General features: G+C 38.5%; 1 protein-coding gene and 1 long non-coding RNA gene across 3 annotated transcripts in view; one reads left to right on the forward strand and one right to left on the reverse strand.

Annotated features, from left to right (window-relative positions):
* Positions 1-19,340, forward strand: part of GRM7 (glutamate metabotropic receptor 7) — an 891,796-nt gene extending 872,456 nt beyond the window's left edge. For both annotated transcript variants that reach the window (XM_059161568.1, XM_059161569.1), the window contains one exon: positions 18,134-19,340. Coding sequence is in view for 1 of the 2 variants with exons in the window: in XM_059161569.1 (XP_059017552.1) it covers positions 18,134-18,183 (50 nt within the window). In the remaining variant the exon portion in view is untranslated. The remainder of the gene's footprint in view (positions 1-18,133) is intronic.
* The window catches only part of LOC131824177 (uncharacterized), a 253,679-nt gene that overhangs the window by 92,581 nt on the left and 137,608 nt on the right, over positions 1-23,490 (reverse strand). The gene's annotated exons all lie outside the window — the stretch shown is intronic.

A 23,490-nucleotide genomic window follows, 5' to 3' on the forward strand; every position in this document is an offset into this window, starting at 1 on the left:
GGATACATTATAAAATGACTGCTCCTTTAGCCAGCAATTCCCCACACTCATTGCATCACTACCCAAGGGCCAGGATACATTTATTGCCCTCATTTTCATTTCTTTTGCCTACAGAGAAAATAATAGTTTTCAAGATTAGGGTCTGTAAATTGACCATTATCCAATTCCATTTCCAGCAAAAATGATACCAATGCTCAGTACTTTACATGTCAACATCTCAAAGCCTAGGGCATATATTAAGAAGTAGAAACATCTGTAGGCTTTTCTAAAAAAGGAAATATATGGCATGGAAAGAACAGAGATTGCCAGAATTTGCTCACAGAATACCACAGAGGATGCAGAAATGGAATGACATTAATGGCCCCAGTCCAACTTGGATACATAATATAGTTCATATGGACATCCTAATCCTGTGGATTGAATGATGCTGCTGGTTTATTTTATTTTTATGGTTGGCTCTGCTACAAAAATTGATATTTGCGATGTATTTAGAGGATATCTAAACAGCTGGTTGAAAAGTAAGTAGATTCACTCAAACTGATTCCAGTAACACTAATTAAGTAGTGAGCAGGGAAATCTGGTCCTTGAGGTTTATTGAATTTTCTGGTTGACTTGGGGTTACCAGACAACATGTCTTTGTTTCATCTTTACAGTTGAAATTTTTATTTTCAAAACTATAGCACTCTGTTTACTTGGTGAAGCACGCTGAGCATTATTTCATCTTCTCTTGTCATGTGGGAGTTCTGAAATGGCCTGCGGTTCATTTTTCTGACTATTGGCATTAACTGTAAAAAGACTTGCAGGTGTGGAAGTCTAGAATGCGGGATATCTTCCTGGGATTGTCTTAATTTCCGAAAAATGGATTATTTTTTTCCATTCTTCTTCAAAGCAGTGATTAGGTAACCTTATTTCTTTTACCACATGTAAAAATGGATGATTTAAAGATGGGTCAGTTTGAGTTTTTTTTTTTTTAAATCACCCAAAAAAATTGGATAGAAAATACTCTAAAACTTTGATCTTAAAAAAAAAAATCAAAATCAAACTAATTTCTTTGCCAGTAGACAAAGGCACAGCACAGCTCTCTTGCTTGACTGTAGTTTTGAAAAGGTGAAATCATGTTGACTTGAAAATTATATTAGCAGTTATGGAAGATCTGAAAACTACTGGTGCATTTTTTCTCCCTCAGAGACCAAGAAGAGTCAGGCATTCAGCCATAGGATTTTCTCACAATATATGCTTCAATCAATCACCTGTTTTGATCTTTAGGGAGCAATGGATATATTGCCCAAATGCAGAAATTACAGTGGGTTAAATGCAAACCTCGATTCAAGTACAAGTGCCCAAGATAAATCATATTTTTGTCCTTCCCAAAACTGATACATCTTTGTTCCTGGACATCTGTTAGCAGCCTGTAGCTCAACAGGTGTAATGGTCCATCAGCAACAGGAGGGAAGGGGCTTCAGTGCTAGACAGAAAAGAGATTCTCTTTCCAGATATGAGCTTTTTCAGAGGCAAGAAGAAAAAGAAGAGTATACACGACAGCAAATTCTACCCAGGATGCTTACTATGGATGGAAATCTGCTCTCAGCTTTTCACAGTCCACTGCTACTTTTTATTCGTCCTCAGTGTGGCACCCCAGTATGCTAGAGCACGTCAGCAGAATGGACCTACATGTTATCACACCCTCCTCCTCATTCCCTTTCTCCACTCTCCTGATGTGCAATAATTCCATTTTCTAAGATGAAGCAGATGAGCAAGACCAAAGTTTCCTGTATAAAGAAGAGACTCACCGTGGGTCAGACACAAGTTCTCAGGTTGGGTGACCTGGTCTTGGAAGTTAGATTTAAGCTCTCTGTGCCTCTCTTCTCCCATCTGCAAAATGGGGAGAATGAAAGCATCTTCACAGATCACTGGTGAAAATGATCTGTCTATAATGCTTGGTGCCATTTCCTGGTATCAGAAGCATGCTGTAAATGTCAACTATTACCATTATTAAGCAAATTCTCTTTAATCAGCATTTCAAATTGTTCCCTCACTTTGCAGTTTCTAGCAGCACTTGAGACATGCTCATTCTCTACTCCCTCCTCTGTACATTATTCTTACAATAGACAGAAGAAACTTCATAACATCATATGGGGGTGGAAGGTAACCAAAAAGAAGGCCTTGGAACAAGGCAGCACTAAAAGGAGTAGAGGACAATTATCTCAAGCCTCCAGAAAAGCTCAGACCTGAGAAAATGGCATAATGAAAGGTAGCCAACAAAGAGAGAGAGAAAGATTAACTTAGACACCAGGGAACTGGGAATTGAAGCAGGTTACTGAAAGCATCCCAGGAGTAGGACTGGAAATGAAATGGAAATGAAAAAAGTCAGGCATCTACTCACACAGAAGACCTAGAGAGGATACCTGAGCAAGGACCCCTGGCCAAGCCAGCAGTCTGGGCTTCCTATTTGGGAGGATGTCATTGACATTTGTTCCAGAAAATAATTTCCTGAGGAGAAGGTCGTGGAAAACTGACAGATGGCAATGACTGCTTTGGAGCAGCAGTCTTTGGTGGCAATTTTGCTAATGTTGGCAACCTTGCTGTGTGCATGATTCGCATAAATTTTCTGCCAAGTTGAAAGTTCTTTGAGGGTTAGGGTTATACCTCATATATTTGTACACCTGTACCAGCCCTAGAATCTGGAATGGAAGATGGCTCAGGTTAGGGACTTGGTAAGTCTTTACTGACTGCTCTACCCCTCCCAGTGAGGCAGGTAGTTGTGAGATGGAATGGTGTCCGTGTTATGGCAGTTTGAGGTGACGTAACCCTGGGGACTGTAACTATCTTAGAGAACAGTAATTATTTGGAAGTATTCGTCAAAACAAAAGAGTGCTATTCTCTGTAGCAACACAATAACCCATATTTTTAAGATGGCCCTGATATTAAGAATTTTTTAATTAAGTTAAATTTATTTAAAATATTTAAATATTCCTTTAACCAAAATTGTTTCTTTAGCCAAGCTCCATTGACTAAATTAAATTTAAAGTATTTGTTTAGACAAGCTCTCTTATCTAGAGACCACTCTTATTTTCTGAAGTGATACCAAAATCTACCTTTTAACTATGTACCTCTATTTTCTTTGCAAAAGTATAATCTCCTTACACACTACATATAGACCAGGAATGCTCTTCCCCAAGAGCCTAACAGATTGCACTGAAGCTGGAGTTCAGAACTGACCACTCTCTAGTACATAATAGCACAACTGGCAATTCCAAGTCTCATATCCGTTTTGTGCTTAAATCACAGCCTATGAGATGTGTTCATCCTGTGAAACAGGTAACCAGCTAAGTTTAGATGTAACCATTCTTCTAAATTCCTCTGTCTTGTTCAGATGACTAGTTTTCAGTGATGATAATTATGCTGGTAGGACAGTGAAAGAGACGGAGGTGAATGGTGCGAGGGGTGGGGTTAAGGGGGGGAAAGTGAGGATTGTAATTTCTTTGATGTCCTGCACTGTCCCTAGTATCACCATCCTGATTTTGCCAACAACTGAAAGGCAAGGAAGTTGGTGCTTAGGGGTATATTACAAGATACAGATTATAGAGCAAAACTGGGATTTAAATCCCTGAAATGTGACACTAGAGACCTCTCCTTAACCACAGATTCTCTGCTCCTATCATTGACTTGGGTGATACTACCTTTCTCTTCTTTTGGGGAAGGCAAAGTCTGGACATTTGTCAACTTTTGTTTTATTTCATTTTGTTTTGTTTTGTCTTTGCTTCCAGCCATAGACTTATCTCCAAATTTACTGAGTGGATTAGGATCACATTGTCCATTTCAGATCTATCCTCCAAGTTCCTACAAATGCTGTGTTTCTTTCTTAAAGTATCTATCCTGCGCTGGTTCCTCTGGGGAGAAGGAAGGTGATTATGAACAAAGGGCTATCACGTGCCAGATTTGTTGTCAGGGTATTTCACTGTCTGTAAGGGTGATTCTCCGCCTCCTGGAACCTAAGCATCCAAGCTGCCACTCTAGTCACTGAGACTTCCTAAGCACGTCACAGGATTCAGTGCCTCCTGCAACAAGCTAGACATCCGTGGGGATTAGAGAATGGAATTCTGGGGAAGACACCAAGGCAGGACAGATGCCATATATAAAACAGAGTGAGCGACAGAGATGTTGTCCTGACTTATTGAAGCTGACTATGCCTCCCCGCCTGGTACATAGTAGACACCTGGAAATTGTTTGTTGAATAAGAGATAATCTGTGCCCCCTTGACATTAGCTCCACCTCTCTTACTCCTTTCTTGCTTTATCAAAACCCATACTTGGAAGAAGGTAGGGATGTGACATTGGATGTATCTGTTAATCTGTCTAATCCTCAGATGTCCTTTCGTAACGTAGGGATAATATTGGTATCTGTCTTGCAGGGTTGGCTGAAAGTATTAAAAGGGTTTATAAATACCAAATACACAGCAGAGTTCCTAGAACATTTTAAGTTCTAACACTACTGTCAAAGTACAAGCATTTGTACATCCATATGTTTCTTAACTTCAGGGAAAGAAGAACTATTAAGAATTTAAAAAAATAAAATAAAATAGTGTTTCGTCATCTCAGCAATGTTTGCTGAGGTTAAGGATCTACCCTACACTGTTTGCGATCAAGTTGTATGACTGCACTTGGGATGTAACAGGTTGTCCCGGGTATGGGGTATATAAATGCTCCCTGGAAAACATGGAAATTTGAGTGGTCACTGCTAAGTGCTTGCTAAGCAACCTGGGTCATATGGACCCAGTGTACTTATACATTCATGTATCATAGACATGCATAGATAGCTTCAGGCTCAGTCTTTTTGACAGAATGGATTTGGTAGTTACCCCAGTCTTCAATTTGCTTTGTCAGTGCAGACACCACTCAAACCTTGACCACAAAGCTAAGGACTAAATAAATAGAGGATAAGTCACTTCAGCTCATCTAAATGATTTTGGTATGTGCTTCTCAGTTGATATCCAATTACTAAGTCAAAATAGACAAAAGCAGTACATAAGTACATGTGCATTTACAGGCTCTAGTAACTGATTTTGCCAATAACATAATGGCACTGCAGGAAAGGTTCCTGGAATCAATAAGTACCAGTTCTAATATTGCACAAAGATGTCATAGACTGTATGTAGGAGTAGCAACAGCCATTGATTATGTGTACAAGTGTGTCCATACAATTAAAAAAACTGTCATTTTTGTCATAATAGAACCTGCCAAAGTCCTGCTTCCCTCTTTGGCTCTCGTTGACTAACACAATCTCTCAAAGTACAAGGGCTCAGTGATACACTTTTGCAAAGATGAAGCAGTGGCTAATGATGGCAATATAGCTGAAGAGAAGTGGAAACATGTTGACAGTGACTTGGCAGATTCCTTTGTCAATGAACAGAGAAATGCACTAGGTGTTCTGACAACACCTTAAACCTCCTCAAGGAAAGTTGTTGGCACCCTATGGGCATCCAAACACCAAACAACTAATTTGATTTCATTTTACAGGGAGCCTGACCTTCTGCTGTGGAAGGACCCCTTTCTCTAAGAGAAAGGCAGCGCACACAAGAAAAATTGAGTCAGTGTTATGTGTGTGACATTCTCCAAACACATCCAGAGAAAAGCCAGATCACCGCCAAACTATATTAAAATTATACTAAATCCTGTTCTAAGTGTCTCGCATGTATTAACACCTTTTATCCTCTTAACACCACTGACACTATGGTTACGTCCATTTTTCAGATAGGAACAGGTCCAGAGAGATAAAGTTACTTGCCCAAGGTCATAAAACTGAGTGGTGGCTATCCTTGTATGTCCATCTGTCCATCTTTTCCACTGCTCTACTTTGCACTCGTGTGGCTCTTTTGATGATTGCTCTTGAATTAGATCATCAGGGTTCTACACCCAGCCACAAAAACAACTGCCATTTGTTTTCATCTCTTCTATTAGATACAAAACTGTCTTGAGAGCACTGCTTCCTAGGGACAAATGGTATGAGACAAAGGTAGGGCTAGCTCTCAGACAAGTTGTGAAGCATACATTTTTCTTTGGAGATGACAGGTCTCAAACTATTTAATCATAAAACTTCTCAAACATTCAGAGAACTGTAGGGAAAGTAGTATAAGCCACCACCAAGGCTGAACAACTAATATTTTCCCCTACTTGCTCCATCTGTACCTATGTAATTTTTTGCCTTGAACCATTTTAAACTACAGATACCATAAATCTTTACTCTAAAAAATTTAGCTCATCATAAAATGCAGACATTCTCCAACCTCACCATCGTATAATTATCTAACCAAGGTCACAGTAATTCTCTAACATCATTTAGCATTCAGTTTCTGATCTCTAGTCTTCAGAGTCTCTCAGTCTTTCCTGATAGAAGGCACCTTTCCGTTTCCTCCACCTAGTTTCTCCAAACCCAATGCCTTGAACCCAGCTAAGTGCTCATTTCCTCAAGACCTTGCTGTTTTCTAGAGATGAGAATTCCAGACTCCTGTCCAAATGCCTTAATTTACATCATAATTGGTCTAATCTTGAATAAAAAGAGGAACAGGCAGTGTGGACGGGTCCATTAAGCACTAGTATGGCAAAGAGAAAATGTTTTAGCAAAGACTGTAAACCATCAATTTAAAATCAGGAATTTGAAAGGTATATCTCAGGATTGTAAATCATCTTAAGCTCTTTGAACTAATCTGCATACTGAAGGGTCATTATCAATCCATCCCATTCAAAGTAACAGATTGGCAATGTGTGAGACAAAAGAAGAGAAAAGAAACGTTTCTAGAGAGAACAATGAGGTTGGAAAGTATGGAACCATGAGACACCTGCTATGGTTGGGCACAGACTATGTTGCTTGGATTGGTCATGAGAGCCCAGAGTGGTAAGCCAGTTTGCTATATTAACTCAGGGCCATAATCAATTTCCAGGATACTCTTCTAGCACCTCCAAAAGAAGCCACTATCATTACTCATGCATGGTGTGGTCAGGCATCTGTTCCCTCCATCTTTGATCTGAATACGAAGTCTCTTCTCTGTTCCCTCTTGTAAGCAGTGTTATTATTACTTACTATAAAGTCAAAATTCAAATGTTCCCATTTTCCCCAATACAGCTAATACTTTTGGGGTTCTGTTTATTTTTAACTCATGGTCCAGTCAAGGATCAGGCACTGCATTTAGTGTTTTTGTCTCTCTAGACTCCTCTAATCTGAAACAGTCCCACGTCTTATTTCTGTCCATTATGATGCCGACATATTTAAAAAGTTCACCAGCTTTCTTTTAACTTTTAATAATTTGATCCATTTCTTTCAGACTTCCCAGTACACTGCTATAATTACAGAGCTCTCACAATTCTATAACCTATTCTTTGTGCTAAACATTATTAATACTATGGCATAAACTTTCCCAAGTTTCTCCATCATAACTCTGAAAAAATAAAAAAATATATATCTATCACTACTTTTGATAGATTTAAATGCCCCATTAAAGAATGCTTTAGAATTTATTTAATGCCTATCTAGTTTGAGATTTAGATTCTTCAAAACCGCAAATATTATTTTACCTCTTCCTGAACATCTTTCTGCATATAGCTTGGTCCTTATTATTTTCTATCAATATTCTTAATACTTTTTTGTTTAAATGCTCATTTTCCTAGTATTAATTCATACGATTTACTATTTTACTTTTTTAAAAGTTTGTTATTTCTCTTGAAAAAACAACAAAAAAACCTTGAAATTTACTGTTGTTTAATGCTAATGTCTTTGCTCATAAAAATTTACTACTGTTAAATAAATGAGAAAATTAATATGCCAAATTAATATGCCAAATTAATAATAAAGAAGGAACATTCCATCATTACAAAATTCTAATGTTGAAACTGACATAATAGGCTCAGGTCTGAATATGAGCTGATGAGTTTTATACATCGTGGAAGCCTATGTGTGCCATTTCACTGTTACATACTCAAGCTTTACAGTCCATGCCTAATTTAGCCACAGGGGAATCTGGTCTATTAGACTGAGACCTCTTTGAGAACAGGGATATGTCTTATTCCCTCTGTATCCCCAGCAGCCAGTGTTCAACATTTAGTAGACATTTGCTTTATATTTGTTTTAAACTGAAGTTTTAGCTGATTTCTGTTATCTGTAGCAGATTCCAATCCTTCCATCTTCCAAAGCCAGTATGCCAAAACATACAGCCTCTCTGAAATACTGCATCCTTCCTCCTGAACAGAGATTCAGTTCTCAGGCTCTGTCTTTTGCCTACCAGCTTAAAATGAGTTGGACTCCAAAAAAAGGAAGGAAATGTTAAGTCTTCATCTCTTTCCTCTGCTGTGGCCAGGTTTTCTCTGGTTTCTTCTCTTTGTGCCCCAAAGTCAACCTAACTGAACTTAACAACACTTGTCTCCAATGTCACATACACCCCCACTTAAATTAAATATCAATTCATCAATCCATCAGTCAAATAAACAACCTAGCTCTGGCCTCAAGGCACTTCCCCATGATAATGGCCTTAAAGGCTCTTTCCCATGTTTTCATGCCTAAGAGAACAAGATGTTAGCAAGGGCACTGCTGGAACTATGAGATGCTTCCTCATCTAGAACCCCCACTGTAATATTGTTTTGGAATTCCACTTATCACAAACACAATCCTAATCACTCCATCAACTCCTAGCTGGTCTCCCTGCATGCACTTACTATCCACTTCTTCTCCCCAACTTATCCTTCAGGTAACTATCGGAACATTCTCTACTTCTTTCAAATATTGAACTTCTCACAGTTCATCTTCATAGCCAAAACACTACATGTAACATAAAATGCCCTTGCCAATTGGAGATTAACTTCCCTAGTCATCTTCTCCAGCATTCTTTCTTCTCTCCATGAACCTTGTCCTCTTTAAATGCTCCACACATTTTGCCATTATCTCCAAACAGTCAGCCTTTTCACAAAACATGCCTTTGCCAGTGGCAGGTCCTCCACATGGAATGTTCTTCAATACCTGTACCCTTAACTTCTGGGTTCCCTGGCAGAGAAATGTCCACAATTAACTGCTCAGGATACTCCTTGCACTTTGAGACCTTCCTTGAGTATCATGGCACCTTCTGCCAAGCTGGAATTCTTCATGCAGACCACCATTTCTGCTCACTCTCTTTATTACAGCCATTCTGGCTTTTCAGATGCCAACCTCAGGTCTTTGCACCTTCTATTGACCCTATGATCCAAGAATTTTCGTAGTTTTTCCCTCATCTCCTTCAAGTCACTGATCAAATGTCATCTTCTCCAAGGACATCTTCTCACCTTTCCTAGGACAGCAACCTCAGCTTAACCTCTAACCCCTTAGTCAACATTTTTTTCACAGTGTTTGTGATTGCCTGACATCAGCATAGAGATGAACCTCATTATTCACAGGTTCTCTATTTCCAAACTCCCTTACTTGCTGAAATTGGTGTGTAATTCCGAAGTGATTACTTGTACTTTTAGAGTCATTTGCAGACATATTCAGAGCAAGGAAATATTTGAGTCATTCAATGCACACAGTCTCAGCTAAGGCTGGACAAGGTGATGCTCTGTTTTGTTTTAGCTCTAAGGGTGAATTTGTAGTTTGCTTAATGCCTAAGTTTTGCATTGTTCTGTTTTTGTCAGTGATTTTGTGGTTTAAAATAGCCCCCAAACTAAAGTGCTATCTAGTATTTTTTAGTTCAGGATGCATGTATTATTTAACTTTGTTCAGGAATGAGTTATAATTCTCTTGGCCATGAGTTCAATGATACTGACCAATAATATATATTAAATAACGCATCTTCAAACAGAAGCAAACGTAAGTCAATGTTATGTCTTGATTGGTTGATAAAATTTTGTGGTCAGAGTCTCAGAGGAACCTAACCTTGTATTTCTCCTAGGAGCAATGGTTCACTATTCCATAATTCAATGTTTATGGCAACTTTATAGAATATAACAGCAAGTAACAAGAATTGGCTGCATTTACCTTTTTAAAAAAATTATCTGTCTCTCTCCACTAGGGTGGAAGCACCATCAGAGTTTGTGCAGCTCTGTAACGTGGCTACATTTCCCTGCCATATGTTTGTCACATAGTAGGTGGTCAATAAATCTGAGCTGAATTGCACTGAAGCAGGAGTCGTTCAAAGATAGAGAGTATTATCCCCTATCTCTGAGCCACTGGTTTTTAACTAAACTACCATTGGCACACCATAAGCTCTTAGTAATGGTAGAATAAAGAAAATAGAAATGAATGAATGGACTGTGAATGTCCTACCCCCAAAATAGCAAGACCTGGATTTTAGCTAGAGCTTTTCATCCAGAAACACTAAGTACTCCTCTGCTACTATTTTGTCACTACTGCCTTATTTGTAACATTATCCTTAAGACAGGCTTTCATGCACAGCTTCAGTCTTGGAGGCACCACTGCATCCATAATATGCTCCAGAATGCTCATATCTGTAACAGACTGAAATTGCAAAATACTCAAAAGCTTTTTCAATGCCCAGGCAAAGTGTATAACTAGAAAAAGGAGGAATCTATGATGCAGTAATTGAGTGCATCCTTTTTGTTTCTAGGACAAAACATATACAACCTCAATTAAGCTACCCAGATTTTAACTTGGCCAAGCTTAAAGATGTTTCCTAACAGAGACCTAGTCTATTTGCTTCCAAAACATCTTCCAAGAACCACGTATACCTCTGCTTGATGCTTTACATCTTAAAAAACAAATTAAATTTCTTAAAGAAACACTAGGATGTTTATTGACCATTTTCATGGCAGAATTGAAAATTGATTTCTCAATTTTAGCTAGGCTGTTTTGGGCCTTTGTGGCTGCTAAAAGGGGAAGACAGAATACCATGATTTAGAAGTTACAAATGAAATCTAAGGAGCAATAGCTTTGTACAGGATAGCAACGAGTGGGGCATTGAGTGGGGGTTGGTGAGAGGGGGAAGCTTGACAAAATCAACAAAGTTCCCACGTGTTCTGTGGTGGGAGTGGGAGGTGAGGTGAGGCCATCAGAACTCTCCTTCTCTCCTAAAAGGCTCCTAGATCTGACAATGACTTCAGAGAGCAGAAGCCTCTCTGCAGTGATTCTTCAGTACCAAGACTTATTTGGTATCACACACTTACTAGCACCAGGGAAAACAGGGGTTTTTTCCATTCTTACACCTGCACTGGCTAAGGTCTGAGACACACCCTCGCTGTGCTAAGCATGGCAAAGGAAAAATAGAAAAGCCATGAGACAGTAGAGCAGGGACACCTAACTAGTCTGGAAGAGGTTGGGAAAGGCTCCCTGAATCAAGTGACTTTGAGAAACTACAAAGAGAACAAGGAGTAGGAGCTAACAAGTTTAGGAGAAGCTAGCAAACATTGTAGGGAGGTACTTCAAGTTGAAGATTCAGTTTCAGAACCACTGATGGCTTCCCCACAACCTCTCAGTCACCATTGCCCTAACTTGGCATTCAAGGCCTTTATCAAGAGACTCCATTAGGAATCTAAATAACCATAGGGAGTGTGCCTTGTTCATCACTATCTTCAGTGTCTTGAATTTGGTATGGCAGCATGCATATTTACTGAAATAATTATCTGGACCCTCTTATCAACCTTCAGTTCCAGAACTGACACCCCTCTCCTTGTACGTTGATATGGACATGGTATACTTTTAAACCACCAGCATCCTTCTTATATTTTCCCATGGGCACTCCCAGATGAAGTGCCCATTTCACAGAGAAGCCTTCCCAGACTTAGTACAAGACAACCGCATTCAAGACAAGGGTTAGTTAGCCCTCATCAAATATCTTTAAACACTTATCCCAGGCCCTATAATCATTTCCCCAACTATAAAACAAATTCCTTAACAAAAGGGACTATACCTGACTCATATCTTTGTTTCTGATGAAAATGGAGCAAGCACTTTGCACACTTTTTCTAAGGATTTCTAGAATGTTGCTTCTCTGTTTTCTTGAACCGGATTAATATTGTCTGCTAATATGGTAGACTGGTCCAGTTACCCATTAAACGGCTTCTCTCATTCAATGTTGGGGAAGGTACCAGTTTGCTTTGGGGGCCCCTCCCAGTGGGATTCTAACCTATGAATTCCTGCCTTATGCTGATCACGTTACAGAGGAAAAACAACAAAGGAAATACCAAGCCCTTGATGATGGCGCAGTCTTCTCTAAATGTTGTTAAAGAATCCAAATTTACAATGAAAGAGAATCGAACAAACAGCTTGCAAGCTTCCAAGCCTATTTTGCAAGATTAGCATGTATTAAAGTGACTGGTATTTACCAGGTGCTAAATAATATTTTATTAGATGAATGGTTGGATATATAGACAGAAATTCAGATTCTGGATCTTTGGTGACTAGATTAGAATTACTGGTGATATGGAATCCTGACATATTTAGCTATTGTATTTTCACCCCTGCCAAGTTCTTCGTGTCAAGAAGTCCAGCTAACTAACATAAAGACAAATACTACAACATCCTCCTGACAAGTTGCCGCAGTAGAGCTAGAGGTGAGACAGAGAAGTTGTAGAAAAGTCTTAGATTTTCTTAGTGTTCAACTTGCACAATTGTGAATGCCTCATTTTTTGGTAATCATATTCTCCATTCTTGGGTTTTCCAATTTTTTGGCTGAGTAATGTGCTACTTTTAGATGACAATCCATTAAAAAAAAAAAAAAGTGTAGGTAAAACCATAGTATAGGAATTTTACTAGCTCTTTTGAAATTCTAAGTGGAAATTAGCAATTGAATGTAACATATACTTACTTGCCCTTAAGTAATGGGCTAAGGACTTTTACTAATGAAACAAACAAGCAGGAAACAAGCTAGTGAGCACAGAAATAAAGCTTAAAATATTTCCTTTTGTTTTAGTAACTGTAAACTATATATGAAAAATTTCATCCATTTCAGGTATTTTTAGGGACACCTGGGTGGCTCAGTCACCTGCCTTCAGCCCAGGTCATGATCCTGAGGTCAAGTCCCACATCGGATTCCCTGCTCAGTGAAGACCTGATTCTCCCTCTGCCTGTTGCTCCACCTGCTCATTCTCTCTCTCTCTCTCTCTCTGAGACAAATAAATAAAATGTAAAAACAAAAAAAGTATTTTTAACAAGCAACAACTGCAAATTATGGTTGACAAAGCAATGGCAGGGGACAGGGGAGGCACAGATACCACTTAGAATAGGTTCATAGAAAAGTCTGTTTGAGCCAAGTTTTATCAGGCAATAAACCAGTGTTTCCAAGTTTGATAAGCTTTCAAAGGATGGAAGTAATAAGCAGGACTAACATTTAAGAAATAACCACCTGGCCTCTTTCCTTTGACTTGCTCAAGGTTTTAATATGATTTTGAACCTGGTACAAAAAAAAAAATAGGCATTTATAATGCCTGGAAGAGAGTTCAATACCTAATATGTGCTCAATAAATGAAAAATAAATTCTGAAAGAGATTTAAAGTGAATAAAAAATGAAACTTTACTTAACAACCTCTTTAAAAAACAAAATATCTGACTAAATTAAGGTAAGCATCCTACAGATGATTATGCTGTCACATGGGGCAAGTGTTTTTCAATGGACCAGGGTTCATGCTGTTCCTTAGTATCTCACATTGACCCACTTTGCTCATTTGTACTTTATGCCCAGCCACTATAGGAGAATTCCCTCTTAGAGAATCATAAAGCACAACATTATGTTAATAGTCTTGAGAAAGTCCCACACATGTCCATGTGTACACAAGAAAATGTGTGTCAGGCATATATGTAGAAACAAAATTGCCCAGTCAATGAATGCTATGTGTATCCTCTGCTTTTCTAGGTCTTTCCAAATGGTTCTTACATGGCATTTATACCAACTTCCACTCTTACCAGAGTGGTCTAAGAATCCACACTTTACACCCTCACTAGTACGCGTATCAGTGCCAATACATTTTTTATTTTGCAGCAGCTAGGCATGAAATGCTGACCCTTTATTGTTTTAATTTGAATTTTCCAATTGTTGAAGCTGAGCATTTTTTGAGTGTTTTCTTAATCTACAAATTACTTTTTGAGATCATTTGATTCATTTTTTCAAAAAATTAGATCTCTGATTTCTTAGTTTGTATACATTAAAAAATTTTGTTTAACAATCCTTTGTCACTTTATTATACTGCAAATAATTTCTTCTAGTTTATAGTTTTTTATCATTTACCTTTATAAATGATATTAATTTTCAAATTGCATTTATTCCAGCATTGTTTGTGATTGAAAACAATTATGAAGTAAGCAGGGCCCATCAATTTTTTTTTTTTAAAGATTTTATTTATTTATTTGACAGATAGAGACCACAAGCAGGCAGAGAGGCAGGCAGAGAGAGAGGAGGAAGCAGGCTCCCTGCCAAGCAGAGAGCCCGATGTGGGGCTGATCCCAAGACCCTGGGGTCATGACCCGAGCTGAAAGCAGAGGCTTTAACCCACCGAGCCACCCAGGTGTCCCGGCCCATCAATTTTAAAAAAGAACTAGAAACTTTTGTTATGCTGATACAGGAAACTATATAGTAATTATGATTACCAAATCAACATAAATAAGTATTAAAACCACAATGTTATATGAAAAACAGGCTGTAAATGGATATGCACAATAATACCATTTTTGTACAATTGAAAAAACACAAAGCAAAACTCCCTGAATTTTACGGGCAGCTACACACGCTGTAGCAGCACGACCCTCGCTGGAAAAGGAGAAGGAAGGAAGCACTTGCAGTGGGGGTGGGGAAGTAGGGAAGGCTGGACGGTGCTTTTTCTGTGGGTGGATGGAGGGGCACTTGAAATAAAGATGTAAATATATCAATGTGTTATTTTCAAGGCTGTGATAAACTATTGTCTACACTTTCTGTGGCTATTTGAATCACCTCATACATACACTGATGTGTATATATATATATATATATATATATATTTTATATGCATTTGAATTTTTAACAAGATCTCACAGAAATATATGGAACATTGTCAGTGAACTACACAAGTTCCTTATTATGTAAAAAATAAAGAAATAAAATATGGGTAGAGAACAGAGGCTTATTTAATCTTACTTATTCAAAATTATATATTTATTTACTTATGTTTCCCATAATTCAGTGTTTCTTATAGTATCCATAAGACTCTTTTTCTTCTCCATTTATTAATATTTTTTTCTTTACTTCTATAGTTTGGGTTTTAAGTGTTCCAGGGAACACAGTGAGAAATGAAGCCTCCGTGAAACAAAAAGACTCATGAGAAATTAAAGAGAAAACAAGTACTTCACCTGTAGTAGTTCAAGTTAATGTAGTTCAAGTAGTTCAAGTTAATGTCAAGCCCACTTTGATTTTGGCAAAACAGCAAGAGTAAGATGGAATATCTTACGTTTTAAAAGAGAAGTATTTGTTCCAAAAGCTAGAACCCATAATACTGCCTCATCATGAACATCCACTCTTATTTAAAAATTCTAGAGGGACCCTGCTGTATATTCTTAATGTTCCTTGTAACTTTACAAGAAAATCTTGTAACTTTACAAGAGAAAAAATTCTAACTATCTAAAAATACTAAAAGTAACATTTCCTTAGAAAGTGTTTCACTGCACAACTATTTTGAGCTAAGCAATTTTCTTTTCTAGGCCATAAACTGCGTTGGTATTCAAATAAACAGAATTATCAGACACCACTCGTACTTATCTTATTTACTCATTAGGCCAGAACATTTTAAAAATAAACATTATAATACATTGGGTATTTCTCTGAAAAGCACATAAATCACCATTCCAGGACCTACACAACTCCATTAGCATTTTGCTGCAAAGTTCCCCAGCTATTCTGCCAAGATGGCATGAATTGAAGCTAATCATTTGTATAGAGTTTTGTAATTTAGAAATACCTTTACCCATTATGTTGCCAAATGAGAAACTGAAATATTTCATACATTTATCCCATTAACAGGCAACAAGGTAACAATTATTCTAACCATTTCTATAAAGGCTCAGAGAAGTTCAATGTCACTGGACTGGTCAAGTCATACTTCAAGTAAGTGGACAGAGCTAAATCAGAACCTGGGTCAGGTGAGTCTAGCTGCAGCGTGGTCTTCCTACTGTGGTCTGGAGAGCAACCTGTAGATTCAAACATTAGTCCCATTTTGGAACGCTGGTCCCTCTGAGACTCAAACCTGTCCTGTGTAAGGCAGTGATTATAATAGCATTCACCTCAAGGCTTACATACACAAGAAGATAATCCATGCCAAGCATCAGTGAATTTCCATTACTATTATTATCATTTTGAATTTTTTACGACATAAGCTCATCTTCATGATGGTTTAGTGCAAAACAATGCTCAGCTTTACAATTTAAGGACAATATTTTCTAACTTCCTTATTCTTTTGTGAAGACTTTTGTGGAGAAATTGTTTTCGAGTAACCTGTTTAAGGAATTTCAAATATGTTTTGCTTTTTTCACTAGACAGTTATGCTTATATGGATAATAGTCACACAATAATTACATGATAGTGGTAAACTCACATATTTAGGTCATTAAACCTCTGGATTTTTTTTTTGATCCCCCCCCTTTTTGCTGAGAATAATTATTGTATTACCATTTGACAAGACAGGCTGTGATTATTTCTAACAACTATCTACTGGAGTTTTTTAGCTATGACAGTATAAATAGACTTTGGAGTAAAGAAAACATTTTTAGAAAGTTTTTCTCCTTATACTCAAACCAAGCATATCAGTGAAGACAGTGAAGGCTCTGTTAACAGTGGGGCATTACTGACACCATGTATTTATCAAGGACAACACAGCATGACCCTGCTCATGACTAGATTTTCCAGAGGACCTCTGTGTTTCTTTAACCTAGTTCTAGTTAATAAATGCAATGTGATTTAATAGAGGAAATGAGTCAGAATCTTCTAATCTGAATTTACCAGGTGGAGAGTCTGAATTTTTAATCCAGGAAATAAAATCTGTCTTTATGGATGGTGTACACACGTATCTACGTATCTGTAATATACTAGCTGCGTTACCTACTCAAAGTTCAGCTACAAACTCTTAGTATGTTACTGTGGCTTCTCCAGTCTCCTGAATTCCCATATGAATCCCTACTTAGGAGGTGTGGAAGAATTCTTGTTACTTGTTTATAATAAATGAACAATACTACTTAGAATAAAAAACAATAAATAAAATAAGCCATCAGTAAATGCCACTTAACAGTTACTTTGTGTCCAACAGAAGCTGATGCAAAACTACTAAGATTTAATGAATAAACAACATGTCACATCACAGTAGTTGTATTAGTTGGTGTTGAGAGCTAGAGTGTAATACTTCAAGATCTTGTTGTCATTTCCAGCATGAGGACAGGAAAGGGTCTGACTTGCTCATCATCTGCTCGTCAGTGCCTAGCCCTATGTCTGGCATATGGCAGGCAACTGATGCGTATCTGCTGAATGAATGAATGAATGAATGAATGAGTAGAGCTGAGTTCTAGAATTACTGTACCAAATAGAAAAGTAATTGATTATTTAAAGAAAACAAACAAAAAAGGTATGCATGGTAAGATTTAAGTGAGCCTCAAACTTTGATGGAAGTCGTTCCATAAATTACCATTTATAACTTATTTATAACTTACTGACGATAACTTACTTACTGGGCAAGTCGGTCACCAGTAATTTGATGGTGTGAATCGTAACTGAAGAAGGCACTGACCTAAACTGAAATCGGTCACCATGACCCAGGACAGACCTGTCCCAAGCAATGGCCATTTATTATGAGAAGGTTTGGGAGAAGATCACACAACAAAATATACTGCAACGTGGGTGGGCCCTTTCAGCTTAGGGTCAGCTGATTAGAAAGCACAACATCCACTAATTAATTTACTAACCATTATAAACCTTAAAGAGGGAGGTTGGAGACATCGCAGAATAGAGAGCACAGATGGCTTGAGAATAGCTGGGCACTGCAGAAGTTAGTAGACAAAACCTTAGAAAGAATCAAGGAAATCCAGAGTGATGTGTGTTCCTCAGTGGGGCATGGTTCCATCTTGACATTGCACCCAAGTCATCCCAGATCTAAGTCTGTTTCTACATTTGCAAATAAGATCATTGCTACAACTAACTCTTATATTTTTTTTCCAGGCCCTGCTGCAAAAAAGAAGTATGTCAGTTATAATAACCTGGTTATCTAACCTGTTTCATTCCATGGAACCATGGATGAGGAAGACCCTCAGTTATTTTGTCACCCAACCTGGCATAGGACTCTTTTGGTCCTGCCCGCTGCCTATCACTGGAGGAGCATCCCCAGCCAGGAGACCAATGTTAGAGGATCCAAGTGTCCTACACAGCTGCTTTATGAAATATTCTTACTTTATCTTGGCTTAATAAGTCACTGGTATCAGCACTGCCAACTCGGCTGCAATTTTGGAACTTCCCTGCCACAGGGAGTGTTGAGACTCAAGTCCCACCCAGGCTCTTTAGGATGAACCACCGAGAGCCACAGTGAACGTTTTGGGGCTGACCTGTCTTTCTACGTATGTACTTCCAGGCTGCAAGTTTTGAAATTTTCTGTACAGTTTGTGAGGACTTTTGCACTTTGCCATCTGATGTTGTACCTCGGTTCACTGTTTGTTTTCAAATGCCTTGTTTCCATAGAGCCCTATTCTCTCAGACGGCAGAATATGTGGGAAAATTTTGCAACAAGTTAAATGTTAAAAAGATCTCGGCAGACAAAAAAAAAAAAGAAAAGAAAAGAAAGAAAACTAAAACCATGTATGTAAGGACTGTATAATTATGATCATAATACCACTGCAAATCATGTTATTTTTTTTTAAGACAAAAAAGATATTTAAAGACCAAAAACTGTGCTGAGAAAGTATGCCCCACCTATCTTTGGTATGAGGATAGGTCCCATGAAAGGAAGGTGTTGGCTGAACTGAATAGAGGTCTTGCTCTTTGGAATGCATGCCAGTAATGTATTTTACAGTACATGTTAATAATTTATGTTCAATATTTGTATTTGTGTTCTCTTTTGTTATTTTAATTAAGGTATATGGATATTTTGCAATAATTTTAATAATGATTAAGCTATTTGAAGAAAAGAATACAGATTTTTCATGTCTTGAGGTTTTGTTCATGCCCCTCTATGACTGACCAGTGTGATAAGGACTTTAAAAAAAAAGCATGTATGTTTTTTACTGTTTGTAATAAGTACTTTCGTTAATCTTGCTGCTTATGTGCCAATTTAGTGGAAAACACCCTTGCTGAAAAATTCCCCCTTTCCATTCTCTTTCAATTCTGTGATATTGTCCAAGAATGTACCAATAAAATACTTTGGTTAACTTTTTTATTTCCTGAAATAAATATTTTTAGTTGTTTATCCCCTTTTAGTTATAGCTTATTTCATAAAATCTTAAGTCAGGGAATACTGAAAACAACCAAACTTGTTAAAGAAACAAGCCTTAGCTCACAAGTGAAGTTATATCTGAAATTAAAATGATAAACCTATAGGGGCTCAATGCTCTCATAAAAAAGGAATATCACAAAGCTCATGCATTTTGTTTCCTTAAAATCAAAGACCAGACAGCCTTCAGACACTGACTCAGTAAGTTACCCATCAAAAATAACCAAAGTGTGCCTAACTGAACATAACAATAAAAAATTAACAATAAAAATAAAAAACTGCAGAAATGAAAAAAACGGTCAAAGGGAAGAGAAAAAAAAGGAATATTAGCTTCAATAAACAATCTGGCGGCAAGAGATAAATATCTCTGTGAAACTTAATCAAGGATCTAAGTAAAGATTACTACAACAAATCTATACGTCCAAACAAATATGGTGGCCATGTTGACAGCAAGATTAAGATTTGGGGTTCCCCAAACTCATATGTAAGAAACACCCTCATGGATAAACTCACACTCACTTGGGTGTCATGAGCACAAAAGAGTATCAATTTGTAGAGGGTGACTCTGATCTTCAGCACAAGGGAAGGACCCAAAATCCATTTCAATGGATTTAAATGGCCCATTGTGGATCCACTTGTGATTGATTTTCTACTGTGTCTAGAATCTACCAAACTCTTGCTGTTCTCTTGGCCCAGGAAATTTGTATACAAAGCTAGAAATCTTATTTCAGTATCATCCTGAGAAAAATTAAAGTTATCTCCCACCTTTTCCAATCCCTTAAATACCCTTCACACAACAGGTCAATGAGATAAAAAGCTAATTACAGCAGATATGAGTTTTGGATTATAAACACTTTCAAGTAGTAGAGCCAAACAACCAAGCGTGTGACCTGGCTCTCCTTCTGCTAGCTATCCTGGGGGAAAGTTACAGACACATTCTGAATCCTCCATTTTCTCCATTGGAAAACAGATTAATACTGTGGTGTATCTCATAGACTTAGGAGGATTAAGAGGGGGAAAAAAAATCACGCCAAGGGTTTAGAACACTGCCTGGCCCTGGTTAACCTGCCACCTATATTCGCCAGCATCTGTACCACCACGGTTTTTAGAGCTTGTCTTAAAAATCAGATGGAGGGCACAGTGCTTTCTCCTTCCAGATGTGCAAACACAATCTGTAAAAGAGTGCACAGTAAGCCAGGCTGACTTCTGGCCACGTTCGAGAAACAATTTATTTCACCAAGAAATCACGTAATGGCCTTTCCCAATGATTCTGATGTATGAGCAAGAGTGCAGGTGAAATAACAAAAGCAGTTCCACTGAGGAGTGGAAAGAGCTACTGCCAAGGACCTTTACTCTGCCTCTGGACCCTTGGGGTAGAATTGAGATTAACAGTGATCAAGACAATGTCAAGGATAAAAGGTAAACCTACAGCACTAGAAAGGAATTGTTACCTATATGTGTTATATACATTATATATGTATATGTACATTTAAAACATATCATTTCCTTTATATGCGTCATATACCTTACGTATATCATGTGCATTACAGTATATGCTTTATATACTTTAATTTAAAATCCTCAAAAGACAGTTCAAATCATCCTCCATAACCTCCCTTCCCAACAAGGTAGCTGAGTTGAAGTGTGTCTATAACTCTAGGACAGATGTGATAGAAAATGGACCAATAGCAGGCAGCAGAACGAATGTCCCTCCAGGTCTCCCTGCTCTTCCTCAAATATACTGAGCATAGGTAATGCCTATTCTCTTGCCTAGCACTAACTACCCCCATGCAGCCACACGACCCCACTGCCTCAGTATTTCCAGTTTCTTAAACATCATCACATCAGAGGTCTTTTCGGAGCTCATCTAACGGAACAGCCCGCCTCATCCCCCCATCCCAGAGAATCCACTCACTTGCTTTATTTATCTGTTTCTTCATCTTTGTTGGTCCCTTTCAGCAATAAGGACTAGGAGAAAAGCTATACTGTCTGTTTGCTTCCTCGTACTATCCCTGCACTGAGAGCAAGTTTGGATAAGGAGCAGGCATTCTGTAAATATTTCTAAAGCAGTCAGCAAAAGGAAGAACAGGAGAACACGGAAGGAGGGCTGGAAGAGTCAGTGGAAAGAGGGGCTGGAGCTGGTTCTCTAAGGACAGGGAAGACCCAGGTTATCCAGAGGAAACTACTGGTGAGAACTGCCCTTTGTACTCTCTGTCTTTGGGGAAAAGGAGAGAACAACACCTCTCATGAAGTCCTTCTTTTCATCAGAATGGGAACCAGTCTTGGGATGCGGGAAGCCAATACATGACTGGATATGCTACATCAGAAACACTTCCATCTGAAGGAGGGAAGAGACAAGATAGCAAGCAGGTACTCCATTCAGAATCACAACTCCTATGTCGGAGGATGAATCAGCTATGGAATCCTAGGCAATCCACATGCTCCCGGGGCCCGTCATGTCCTCATCTTACAACATCAACAGGACAGAGATTCAGGTCTTTCCATCCATCAGGCCCCTGTACATGAACTTGCTCCAAATGTTAACTTCACAATTGAAATGTGCTAACCTCGTCTGAACACAAAAACTTAACAACAGTGCTAGAGGTGGGGTGGCTGGGGTCCAGGTGCAGAAGAAGCGTCCCTTCTTTGCTGTCATCATGATTCATGCCAAAGGTACCTGGTACCACTGTTGGCCACCACTTCACACAGACAAAAACAATCAGGCTCCAATGGACTCAAATCCCTCAACCCCTCCTCCAGTTGCCACTGCTGTACTATTTCTCATTTGATATTTTTCTTCTATAAATTATCCTTTTGTAAAATTTGCTTTATCATGCCCTCAGATGAGTATCTGTTTAGATCCTGATATTTGTATTGGTTCCCTACCCTTCCAGTCATCACAGTAGTGATCAATGCTGCTTTACTAGCTCTCAGCCAAGGTAGTGATAATATTCTGGAAAATGACAGAGCCCAGAGCAGGGCGTTAGAGGTTTCCCCCAGAGACCCATGATGAGCCTGACTTTGGTACATTAATCAGCATTAGGTCAACAGAAGTATGTTATTGCTCTAATTAGAAACCCCCAGGGGGCGCCTGGGTGGTTCAGTGGATTAAAGCCTCTGCCTTTGGTTCAGGTCATGATCCCGAGGTCCTGGGATCTAGCTCTGCATTAGGCTCTCTGCTCAGCAGAGAGCCTGCTTCCTCCCCTCTCTCTCTCTCTCTGCCTGCCTCTCTGCCTACTTGTGATCTCTCTGTCAAATAAATAAATAAAATCTTAAAAAAAAAAAAAATAAAGAAACCCCCCAAAACTGTAGGAATAATCGTCCTGTGTTACTTTCTTTTGGCTAATAAAAAATAAGAAGAAATAAACCAGAGCCAAGGACATTTGTCATGGCTTGCAACACACTGTATCCACACTATTTCTGACTGTCACAAAACCTAAGAGACCAACACTTCTATGACTCCATGAACCATGAGTGGCTTTGGGGCTTTCTTTGTTTCTCTCTTAATAAATAAGACATCGCCTTGATCATCTTCCCTGCAATGCTGCCATGGAATCAAATCAAGTTCAGAAGTTATTCCCAAGGTCTTCCCCATCAGAAGTTCTGGCTGCGGGGTACCACCTCCAGACTCCGGACACACTCCCCAGGACTCCTCACAGGAAGAGGGGAGGACAGGGCATGCCTTGGAAACTACAGCACAATCCGAATATCTTTACTCTCCCAAACTCAACACCATGGCTACTGACCCTGCTTTTGTCCTACTGTGTTCATTTTATTGGCTAAAAATTAACCCAAGTATTGTCAAAAGAGTTGTATGGGCAATTCAAGCACCTAAGGCTTACAAAACACCTGTTGCTCTCATTCACATGGCGTTCCTGACATCTGCCTTTCTTTGACTCCAAACCTTTACTTTGTGTCTCAAGTGTCAATGTGTTTATCCTGGCTTTTTTTTTTTAAAGAAATTAGTAAATCAATAAAGTGGAGGCAAAATACAAATCCTGATTTCTCTCCTTTAACACTTTTATCTTATACAACTGCGTCCCAAACTTGAATGTGCCTATCAATCAGTCACCTGGGATCTAGTTAAAAATGTAGA

This window comes from Mustela lutreola, chromosome 2, assembly GCF_030435805.1.
Source record: "Mustela lutreola isolate mMusLut2 chromosome 2, mMusLut2.pri, whole genome shotgun sequence".
NCBI classification, from domain to species: domain Eukaryota; kingdom Metazoa; phylum Chordata; class Mammalia; order Carnivora; family Mustelidae; genus Mustela; species Mustela lutreola.